Source organism: Chinchilla lanigera, unplaced genomic scaffold (genome assembly GCF_000276665.1).
Source record: "Chinchilla lanigera isolate Chin_1 unplaced genomic scaffold, ChiLan1.0 scaffold00093, whole genome shotgun sequence".
NCBI lineage: Eukaryota > Metazoa > Chordata > Mammalia > Rodentia > Chinchillidae > Chinchilla > Chinchilla lanigera.
Window position 1 is genome coordinate 5844926 of NW_004955494.1, and position 12578 is coordinate 5857503.

Genomic DNA, 12578 nt, shown 5'->3' on the forward strand with positions numbered 1-12578 from the left:
CTAAAGGGATTAAATGAACTGCTGCTATAAGTATATACACAGAGATTTTGGAGAGAAACAAGTGAAATTACTCAAGCTGGAAGTTATTTTTATAAATAACATGTTCAAATATTGTTGGCAATTGGCTTCTTACAACTTTTTGTTTTTTTTCCCCTGTGCTTAGTTTTTAAAAAACTCTCCAAATTATTGAGATGCCAGTAAGGAGAAAAGGCATACAAAATAGTGCTAAGAAGTTCTGAAGCTTGCTGGGTGTGGTGACACATGCCTATAATCCCAGCACTCCGGAGATTGAGGCAGGAGGGTCACTGCAAGTTCAAGGCCAGCCTGGGCTACAAAGGGAGTTCAAGGATAGCCTGAAGTGCACAGCAAGACCCTGGCTCAAAAAGACAAAGCAAAACAAAACAAAACAAAGCAAAACAAAACAAGAAAACAGAGCAAAAAACCCCCAGAAATTCTGAGACTTAATACTGACATATTCACCTTATAGCTCCTATCAATATTGCTGGGCATGATATCATAAAGCAGAATATGCAATTTGAAAAGGTATTTATAAATTTAATTTCTATCAATTGGGCCATCTTCAGAAAATGTGACTGGAAGACACAAGTGAGTAATGTAAAAAGATATGAGAGATAAAATAAACAGAAAAATGGGAATCAATCAAATCCTGTATTTATTTCAACTGTCAAATGAAAAGTCTCAACACGGACAATATTTTATATAATTGTATCACTTGAATAGTAGTTTCTGACATGGCTTTTTCATGGCTTAGAATTAGATGGAGAGAAAGGATGTAAGAAGGGCCACCTATATTTTTCTATCATAGCCTGTGAGCTTGTTTGGCATCTGTAGCCACTAGGTTTCGATCACAAAGTTTACTAAGATGCTACAGATTGAAGAATTTTGAAGGTAGATGATCTTAAAGAGAACTGACAATTTGAGGAACATGGACTGTATAGTTTCACCAAATATTTTCACCAAATACAATTTCCCCTTTCACTACATCGTAGAAAAAGTATAGTCATCCTTGCTAATAATTGAAATATCATCCATTAGCAGGCTTCGAACAGAAGGTCTTAGTCTCTTGGGACTGCCCCAGTCATCTAATCTTGTTTAGGATTCAAAATGGATAAAGCAGCATCTTCTTCCTGCTGGCAAAGTCAGGAGTTCGTGTTATACAAGTTAACATTTCATACACGGGTCAGGGAGGTGCCCGGTCAAGCGCAATGCCCTTTTCACCATCTATTTTCTCATTTCAAAATCCACTTGGCCCCAGTGAACTCGCTCCCGCTAGATTGAACATTTTTTTTTAATTGATGAAATTAATTTTGGAATGCTTTTGATTCTCAAGCACATTGATGTTTTAAGTAGACTTATTCTGTCAAAACAATGGCTGGCTGAGGAAACAGAACATATCGGTGAAAAACTTTTATAGAAAATGTCATAGGTGATCTAAATGCTTATAGGTATTTATAACCCCCAAGAATACCAAGGTCGCGCTGGGAATGGCTGAAGTGCCCATTCATGTAGCAGGTTTTAGTTGGATTTACTGAAAATTCTGCAGATGTTACTGACACACAATGCAGAACACACAAGCACAAATGTAATGCTGTACTGAGGGAAAAAATGGTGAGCCCTGCTTGGAGTCTGTGTTTGTTTGGTTGCTTTTTATGGGAGGAAAAGAAAATGGTGACAAAACAAGCATCAATTACATTACAATCCTGCAAATCATATCACACAATAGGAACAGAAGACACAATACCCTGGAGACCACATCTGCACCCTTTTGACTGCTTTCCTCACATCTCCTTTGTGTGGTGTCCACTCTTTATGTTCAAGTCTCCGCGTCAGCCTGTGACGGGTGTTTCACCCTCCAGCAGACCCATGAGAACAACAACGAAGAGAAACAAAGAGATAGACGTTATTCTTGTGCAGAGACTGGTAAAATGTAGATTCAGAAGCCCTTCGCAGGAAAGTAGGAGACAGTGGAGATTGCCCCTTAAATCAGTGATGCCGTCATGTCTCGTTGTCCCATTGCTCCTAACTGATTGGGTTTATAAGGTACAAGATTTTTGATGGGCAGGAGTGGAGTGGCACAGTTCAGCTCCTTAATTGCACATTCCATAATGAGACTATAAAGTGCAATGGCAGAGATATTAAACCTGGGAGCTCGTTCATCTTTTATATTCTTCTCAAGCTCCCTTTGGCAGCCTTTCTTTGTAAGACTGTTTTACCTCGTCGCGCCTATGTTCTTGTAATGACACATGAGGAGGTGTTTAAAGGTCTTCTTGAAGGTGGCGTTGCAAAGTGCATAGCAGGCAGGGTTGATAGTGCTGTTGATGTAACAGAGCCAGTAACCAATTGTCCACACCGTGTTAGGAATGCAGGGTGCGCAGAAGGTGTTAATGAGCACCATGACATTGTACGGGGCCCAGGTGATGATGAAAGCCAGCAGAATAGCCAAGATTGTCCTGGTCACTTTCTTTTCCCGGGAGGGAGGAGGCTTCTTTTTTGCAGGTTGCTTAGTCATCTTCACAATCTTGCGGGCCACGATGTTCTGTTTTTCATCTCCGTTCTGACCCGAAGACCCAACTAGCTCCACAGTGGTATGACTCGGGGTGCATAAGTCCCCTTTTTGCGTCTTGGTGACGATTTTGATGCACGTTTGCTTAGAGTTCTCATCTTTAGAATGGCCCAGGGAAGTGGATACTGTGTTCTCATCCTGGGTTATTTCATCATCTCTCATATTGGAGGCGACGGCACTGACTGAGGTGGAGTCATTGGAGCTCTCCTTCTCCTCCCCCTGGACACAGTTTTCAGTCACAGCACCTCTGGGGGCCTTGCCGTTCTGGATTTTGTTGTGCTCCAGGGCACCGTCGCTGCCGGGCATGTCGTTGTTGTTTGGCTTCACTATTCTTCCTTGCACCAGACTTGGAGACACTGGGTCTTGGTTGGCCACGGGCTCCTTCTTCTCCTTCTTTATTCTGCTCTTGCTGGCTCGGGATATATGCCAATACAGCACAGTCATGATGATTACTGGCAAGTAGAAGGCTGCGATGGCAGTGCCAAAGGTGACGGCAGCATTGGAAAAGAACTGGATGTAGCATTCTCCATCCTCCACAGTTCTCACCCCTACGATGAACTGCCAGAAGAGGATAGCTGGAGCCCAGAGGATGAAGGACAGGACCCAGGCAGCAGCAATCATCATTCCTGCCATTTTTGTGGTCCGCTTAACTGGGTAGGTCAAAGGTTTTGTGACACAGAAGTACCTGTCAAAACTGATGATGAGCAGGTTCATGACTGAGGCATTGCTGACCACATAGTCCAATGCTAACCAAAGGTCACACACCACAGGTCCCAGAGGCCAGTAGCCAATCACAGTGTAGAGGGTGTACAGGTTCATGGAGAAAACACCTATGATGAGGTCAGCACAGGCCAGGCTGAACAAAAAGTAATTGTTGACGGTCTGCAGGTGGCGGTTAACTTTAATGGAAACCATGACCAGGATGTTCCCAATAATAGTCACCAAACTGAGGGATCCAGCCACAAGGACAATAAATACCACTTCAAATGTCTTATAAGGACTGGTAATGGCCAGGCTATTATTGGAGGAGTTTGTTGAATTATTCATTTTGTATTCAGTAGACAAGTAGTCAAATAAGCATTTAAACCTGTAAGGAGATAGAATAAGATTAACAAATACGATATAAACATTGCTGTAAAATGCATCTGGCTTCTTCCTTTTGCATTGCTTTACCTCAGAATGTTCCTTCTTTTGAATGTTTACTGTACAATTCCCTCTTTACAAGGCAAAAACTTTAAACGGAGGATTCAAAAGGACCTTTCAAGCTGGTAAAGTTCAATAACATTGCGAATGTCACCATATAGAGATATGGTTATCTATCATCTTTCTACTTATCCCTTCAATCAATAAACAGAGCATAATCCTGATGATTTGAACTAAATAAACCAAAATTATGCATAAAACTTTCCAAAGCACCCAGAGATTTCTGGAAAGGGCATAGAAATTAATAAAGCAATGAAAGGACACAATTATGGGAAAAGCATAAAATTGAAAGTGTGATTTTTATAGTCAATAGAAGTTTTTGTCCTGCTCACCCGAAGCCTTTTGCATAATACCAGTGACGGGGATGATAAAAACAAGTAAAATCCTTTATTTTCCAATGTACTTCCCCAATGAAAGTTATTTTATTTGACCTCTGTTTTGGAATTGGACTCATTTAGCATTAGCAGTAGAATTTCCATTATTCCATATCTTGCAAAATAATCATTGCTATTTAAATCACAATAGGGTTGTGCCCATTTTTTGAGAGTTTGCTTTTTCAAACTGCTATTAAATCTATTATCTTATTACACTTTCCGTCAAAACTTCAGTCTTATTGAAGAGAAAATTGTGGCCCAAAAAGATGAAGAAATTGATGTAAGATCATATACCGCATCAGTGATAGGGATGAGTTTACGAGACTTAAATGTATTCAATGATTAATTCTTTCACTTTGTCTTCACATATCTATGGAGCCACTTTATTCAGGCATCATGACTTATTCTCAGCTCTCAATGAAGATTAAGACAGAGTCCTTGCTTGTGAGAAATATAAGCTCCAGTGACAAAGATAGGCTGATAAAACCACAATTATTAAACTTAAGTGCACTTCTAAGTCTGCTACACTTAAATGAATTACCATCACTAACTTTGGAATAATCATGTCAAAGTCAGGTGACAGTTGAGTAAAGTGTGGTGGTAATTCAGGACAAGAAGTTAAGAGTTCACTGGAAGAACTGTGACACATTTTTGAAGAGGAATCTGAGGGAAAAGCTAGTCCAAGCTCCATCCCTCTAGCTAAAATTACTGTGAGCTGTATGGCAGAAAAAAGATTAGATACTGAGAAATCACTTGTTTTTACTTCAAAATTTTGAAATCTTTTCTGAGAGCACTAATTACAAAGCAGTGTTTTAGGGTACAGGGGTAGATGTGGCTTATCCTTTGAAATCTATGCAGAAAATATTTCGGTTCGTATCCTCATAGCACAAGTAATGTTTAAACAAATGGTTTACTCTGCTCCAGAAAACAAATTATCTTCAAACATTTTAAAATATAAAAACTACCCTTTGATCAGGGTCTTCATCAGAATAAGACTCCTCAACTTCACAAACCATAAGAAAAATATATATAAGTACTACACAATCATTTAAAACTGATGCATAAAAGAAACACAAATAAATAGTAGAGAAAATGTTTGTAAAATACATACAAGAGATGTACTATTTTTGTCTAAATAAAAAAGAGTTTGGAACAAAGGAAAGACAAAAGTCTAACAATCTAAAATATTGGTGTGCTAATTAGACAAAAGAAAAATGTTAAACATTGTTAAATTTGTAAAAAGTAATCAACCTCACAATTTTAAAATGCAAACTCAAACAAGTGAAGTATTTTCTACAAAAACTAGAAAGTATTTAAGTATTCTTAAATTCTTTTGGTATGAATATGTGGCTAACTTCCATGAAGGGAAATTTATTTGCATCTATGAAAATTTTAAATAAAAATTCAACCGAATATGTATAAAACCTTAAATTTATTTGGAAACGTATTACTTGGGAATCCTGTATCTTGAAATTTGTTTCTCAGCTGCAATCATAGAAATATACAGAGGGGGTCTACTAAAAATGTTCATTCTGTAATGCCAGCAAAAAAACTACAATTGAAATATTAAATTTGATGATTGATAAAGAATTATTAAATATAGTATAGAATAGTCTTGTAAGGGCATATTATATAGCTGTTAAAAGAGATGTACGTGAGTCCTGCCTTTGGTATAGAGACTTGTGCATTAGGAGACTATAAGATAAAGCAAAGCACAGAGGCACAGATAATTATAGGATATAATCATTATATGCAATAAGGTCACTAGATGATGTCATGTATGTGTATGTTTGTGTTTGTATGATTTTATATCCAGAGAAAGAAGCCCATAGTTCATTGAAAGGTTTAATCAGAATGAAGTTATCAGAATGGAGTTCTCCATCAGTAAAATTGTTTAAAAATTTTTTCCATACTGTTTTTCCTCCAGTCCAGTCAAACAAAATAATTTCACTGTGCCTATCATCATTCCAACAAATCCTTAATAGCCAGCATCACTATAAGATCAGAATTCTGACTTGTTTATAAGTACCACATTTTTCTGTTTACCACACAAATTCACAGTCAGTTTGGAACTGAGCTGTTTGTGTATATATTTCATGAAATGTTAATTTTAATTAGCTCTTATTAAAAATGCCAGTTGTTAAATATCATCTTTGACACGAGTATTATTTCACATTCCCTTTGATAAAGTATAGAGCAATATACTAGTTTTCAGAAAATATTTGTAAATGTCTTCTAGAAATAATATTCAAAATTTAGATTGAAAAGTGGGCATTTGAAATCCAGTAGTTCAATCTTTTGTTTTTATAGCTTCAAGTAGAAGAGTAAGAGATTTAGCCACAGTTCTCTGGCGCTTGTCATATGTGACACTATGTAATGATTCTGTATCATCACAGTAACCTAGCTATTTGATTCTTACTCTGCCCCTTCCTCATTATTTGTTTGCTTGTTTTCCCTCTCTATGCTTTCTCTTTTTTATCCAATGACATGCATTACTTTTTTAATATAAAAATGATTCAAGGAAAATTCAGTCTTGTGTCTTTCAAATATATTATGGTCTGATCAGGCATGCAACTTCCCAAACAAATGGATAGTGAAAGCTTAAATAAAAGAGACAAGTGGTATGATTTTAGGCCTCCAGGAGGATTAATAGCCAACATCTCTCTAGCAGAATTTGAGATTCTCTGGGAGCTGAGACAAAGACCTTGTCTAGGTGGGCTGTATTTATCTGGTTTTCAAACAAAGGAGGGGAATACTGAGAAAAGCTTGGGAACTGTGCAGGACCTTGGGAGTCAGTTCAAGGACTTCTCCAAGTAATAAATTATGTTAATTTGGGAGAATTATGCTATTTCCAGGAAGACCTTCACCCCAAGAGTGAGATGCCTGTGGCTACAGTCTTTGTCTAGTTAATTGGGGTTGGAGCCAAGTGTCCTTAGCTGTGTGTTCTTGCCTTGTCCTTTGAGGCTTTATGACATCACAGACTGCTACAGGCCTCAGTTGGGACCAATGATTTATAAAGGTTCACTTACTGCAAATCCGCTGCCCATCTCCAGACAAAGGACCCGGGCTTCCGACAGACTCAGAAGTAAACATGAAAAGCCAGTCGGTTAATTTTAAATCTTTCTCACAGCCACTTTGTTGTGGTCTCCATCACAAATATATATTATCTCACTAAACATTAACAATTATAGAAATACATGAAACACAGTCTATCATCTCTATATGAACAAGAAATTTGAGGTCATAAAAGAAGTTAAGCGATTTGTCCTTGATTACAAGTCTGGCAAGCAAATGATCTACAATAATAATCAACCTCTTCCCCTTCTGGTTAGATATTCTGTCTCTGTCTCTCTTCCCCTTTGAAGAATTATAGTTTATTCAGTAGTATGTGAAATTCTTGGGCATCAGCACAGTGATAAACTACGCCTAAAGGTTGCTAGCTAAGAATGATTGTATTGGAGAACCTGGAATTGTTAGGAAAAACAGTAAATGTATGTGATATTAATATACTTAGTTGTTATTAGAGCTGCTGGATTTTGAGAGCAATAGTAATTACTAAGTTATAGAGACATTGTTATTTAAAAATGGAAATCATTCCTCTTAGAAAGGAGCACAAGTGTTTGAAGAGTGGCATTCCAGGGTGAGAAAGATACTCTGCAGGACCAAGGGCCATTCCTTTTCCATGAAAGGCATCTCTTTCATCAGCTTTTGTCTCTCTGCTGTCTAAACTGCTGTAAAATCTTTTCCTTCCGTCCTGGCACCACAGGGTGTTATTAAAGCCATAATTGTTACATCGCTGATGAAACAACATAATCACAACAGACTAAACAATTAATATGACCTTCAAAGGACTCTGTGCCTTAATATGGCAAGTGTATAATAAGAGTCCATCTGGTATTTTACAATTTAGTTTATAACTAAGTTCTGGAATTACTATGGAAATTTATGAGATGAAAAATTTTCTGCTGTTTTTCTTGGTTACTTGAGTCCCCGCGCATAGCAGAGATAAATGTGTCATGGTTCAATATTTATTCACACAGTCATGGGTACTCTCTCTGCTGGTAATTAGCTGTGTAACTCTGAGCATGTCACTTAAGTGCAGTGAGCCTTACTTTTCTTTTTGCTCAAACAAGAATAATAATAATCGCCTTTTAGTTTTGGAGTTGTAGCAAGGGTCAAAGTGACACAATGTCTTTCAGCCATGAGCTATAAATGTCAAACATTAGATTTGTTGAAATATGTGGAATGGTTGTACTTGGATTTATTTCCCTCCCCGGCTCCACCCTTTGTCTCTGCTTCCTGCCTATCATGAATTTAGCAGCTCTCCCTTGTGGCAAGCCCTTTCCCCAGATCTTCCTGCTTTGGAGCCAGCCTACCATGAACTGGCTAAAATAACCTCTCCTCCTTTAAGTAATGAATGTTGGGTGCTATGTCTCAGTGATGAGAAAAATTATTAAGATATTTGGGTACTGGTTATTGCTGTGACTGCCTGACCATGTGCTTTTAGTGGTTTTTAGGACTAGTTTGTAAACATTTGGAAAGATTTTAGCTATCTTCCTGAGGAATCCTGGAAGGCTATAAGCCAAGCTTGGTGAGACATTCTTATCAGGGGCCACAGGACCAGCATTCTCATAGAAATTCAGGTGGCAAAGACCAGGTTCAACAGGTTTCAGTTAGAAATAAGAACTCCAATGAGAGACTCAAGACCATTACATTCTGGCAGAGAACTTCCCTGTGTCCTGAGACTTTGCTAGAGACCAAGATTAAGGGTAGCAGACTAATTAATGTGGTGGAGGAAATTTCAAGGCAGCCAGCATTCAAGGTGTGGTAAGGGTATTGTTGGTGGATTTTAGTTTGAGCTACATTAAAAATCAGTAGCAAAAAGCCCATTTGAAAAGTTTGGAGTTTAGCTGAAAAAGAATTGCTTGAAAATTTGGTGCTATGAAGAGCCTGGTTACTAAAAGATTCGCATTAAAAAGAGGTCAGGAGATCATCCCCTAGTCTCCTATCTTTCCTTCATTATTCTTTTTGATTGTACTGTGCGTCATTCAAATAAGAGCTAAATACAGTATTTAAGCTTATGTGTCTGGTGTGTTTCACTCAATGTTATATTTTCCAGATGCATGTGTCTTCCTGTAAATGTCTCAAGTTTACCGTTCTTTGTAGATGAGTAGTATTCCATTATATATAGATATATAGATATATAGATATAGATTTCTTTATTCAATCATCTGTTGGTGGGTATACTGGCTGTTTCCTGGGTTTAGGTATTGTGAACTGTGATGCTATAAACAAGTATGCATGTATTTCTGCAGTATGATGTCTTTTTTTTTTTTTTTTTTTTTTTTTTTTTTTTTTGGTTTTTCTCCGGTACCGGGAACCGAACTCATGACCTTGTGCTTGCCAGGCAGGCGCTTTTGCTGCTGAGCTAAATCCCCAGCCCCTGCAGTATGATGTCTTAAGATCTTTGGAGAAGATATAGGGCTAAGGGTGAGGTGTGAGGGGTGAGGGGAGGGGATGAGGAAATAAGTAGAATAAAGGTATGCCTTTACAAGATTCTAATAATGTCAGTGAATGTAAACATTACATACTGTAAATGTAAACATAAGTTTGATAATTTCAGTAAGAATGAAAATAGGAAAAGGGGATTTAGAGTAGGAGGGAGAAGGAGAAAAAGAGAGGGGGGTTAAAAAAAACAAGTTGCATTACATACAGTTCCCATTACCCCAGGGGACTCTAAAATACATGTATTGCAAACATGTACTAATAAAAAATATTGTGTAAAAAAAAAAGAAGCCAAGTATCTTGCAACAGTACAAAAGAAATGATGCCTTATGACCCTGTGAGGAATATGTAAGATGCTTCTCATTCTAGGCTCTAGGTTGCAAGGCTGTAAAACTTTCACTTAAAAAGAGAGCCCCCAAGCCCCTGCTCAGAAAGGCCACATAGGGAATTGGTTCTTTGAGATTCAGTTCACAGTGCTCAGGTGTCCAGGCAGTCAGAGGCCTCTGTAGCCATGATCTAAGTGAACCTGTATACTGCTGAGCTGGCAGCATCCTTGGCATCATCCACATGTTGCTGGTTTTATGGGCATGCAGAATGCAAGATTCATGGAGTCTTTAGCTTCAGTCTTAGAGGAGACTGTGGGCTGGGACCTTTGACCAGTACTGGAACTGTTAAGAATTTTCCAACTCTTAGAGATGGACTAGAGGTATTTTGCACAAAGAGACGGAAGACAATCTTTTGGATCCAGGGTCAGAATGGTCTGATTTATATCTAAAAAGGCTCCAAAGCCTCATGTGTTTAGAAAGTTACTGGATTATAAGGATGTGTTAGCTGACTTGTTAGTGGGGCTTTGTCAGAACAGGCCGATCCCCGGGGAATGACCTGGAATTTTATACCTCCATGCCCAACTTCTTGTCTGTCTCTTTGCTTTCTGGCTGCCATGATCTGAACAGCTTTCCTCTGGGGCAGGCTCTCCCACCATGGTGTTCCCTCATTGCCGGCAGCCTATCTTTGGCTGAAAGCTAAGCCAAAATAATTCTCTCCTGTGCACTTCAGGACTTCTATCTCAGTAACAAAAAAAAGTGACTAGGACACATTAATCACCCTTTCTGGTCACTGAAAATTGTGTGTATGTGTGTGTGTGTGTTTGTGTTAGAACTATGCTAATAATTGGAATGTATGAGGCACACTGGTAGAAGTAATACTAACATCATAATCGATGATACTAAATTAACAAAAACATTAATAACAATTATCAATAAAATATTAATGAAATTAACATATTTCAGCAAACGTTTCAAAGCAGTGAGTGTTTTTATTATAATGTCAAGAAGTGTTGAACTAAAGATCAAAGAGTTAAGTAATTTGAGAGCAAAACACACAGCACTCAACCACAAACTCTACTATAGGTACATATTACTTGTGTGAGGGACCATCTCTTGTAGCTAACACTGCACCTAGGTACTACCAATGACCTGCTACAACCAAACCCTGTGCTCTAGCATCAAATTGGAGTCTTTATTTAGACACCAGAGTGAGGATCATCATGGCCAAGCCAATGCAATGACATTGGGGGAAGATATCCATACTGAAATATGCAACTAGTAAGTGGGATTCTCTTCATGAAAATATGTGACTCTCAAGATTCATAACAGTTTTCTAAAAACGTGCTCAGTGATAGTGCAGTTGTGTTGGCTTTGGTTCCCAGCATTGTACATACCCACATGAGTTGATAAACAGCTGCTCCCAAAAGCATCCACATCGATGATGCCAAGGTTCTAAATATTGGCAAGAATGGATTCTTCTGAGTTGTTACAGAGATGATACTAACCACAGTGTTTACTTCAAACAAACAAGGTCTGATATACGTTAAAGACAAGTGGAGAGTTGAATAAAGCAAAAGAGATTTCACTCACATGAGCCCAGATCAGGCAGGATGAGCACATCCCTTGATGCATCTATAGCTTTGTGAGATGCAATAATTCACCCCCTCATGAGTAGCTTAAGTACTAGAATCTTTTGCATGTTATATCGCTTAATTCTCAGAATAACTGTAAAAAGAATTACTTTCTTTTCCAGCTTTACAGATGACAATGCACAGAGATCCAGCAAGTACTGGAGCCACAACACAAGTTTAAGTTTGCCTGATGCTAGGACCACATTATCATCACTCTGTCCCATTACCATACAGAAACTGAGTTACTGCAAGAGGGCTCTAGAGGAAAAGAAAGAGTCAGGAAAAACTGAACCCGTGTTGGGAGCCATCCAGAAAGAGATAAATGCATAATAATATAATTAAATGTAATTACAAGCAGAAATTTTGGAAATCCAGAGTGAGTCACATGAAATTGAATTTGTTATTGTTTATCTTTGTTAAACTTTTTCTTGCAGAATGTAATCTTAGTGCATATACTTCTTTAGATACTTAATTTCTGCTGCTGTTTGAACACATGGTTAAAAATGGCTATGTGTTCTGGGTAGTCTTTGTCCATCTCTGATAAAGACAAATAAGGAGGAGATATTTAAAGGACAAAACCATTTTTGTTAAAGAAAAGTTTCACGGTACACAGTTGCAATACTGATGTAGCTGGTAGTAACAGAGTTTGCTTACATTAAAATGGCCCTTACAAACCTTGAAAGTCTTCCAAGTTTATCATAGATAAAGTATACCTCTGGCCTGCGTCTACCATGTAGTACAGGCTTTAAAACTGCCAGTGTGGATATTTCTGTGCTTCGGAGTGCTTTGAGAGTATCACAGCAAAAAGGAGGGAGTGAAAAAAAAAAAAAAAAAAGGAGGGAGTGGCCATGTTTTCCCATTTTCATCAAGTTTTCCTTTAGCCAAGGCGTACATCCTGAGCCAGGGTGCATGTCTAGGCTTTCTTTCTGAGCTCCTGAATCTCCCTGTTATCAGT

The 12578-nt window shown here is 38.2% G+C and overlaps 1 protein-coding gene across 1 annotated transcript in view; it reads right to left on the bottom strand.

Moving 5' to 3' along the window:
- Positions 1-655: 655 nt before the first annotated feature.
- Positions 656-12578, bottom strand: part of Chrm2 (cholinergic receptor, muscarinic 2) — a 130034-nt gene continuing 118111 nt past the window's right edge. The window contains exon 2 of the mRNA XM_005405469.2: positions 656-3671. Within this exon, the coding sequence (XP_005405526.1) occupies positions 2231-3631 (1401 nt within the window). The 5' untranslated portion in view covers positions 3632-3671 and the 3' untranslated portion in view covers positions 656-2230. The remainder of the gene's footprint in view (positions 3672-12578) is intronic.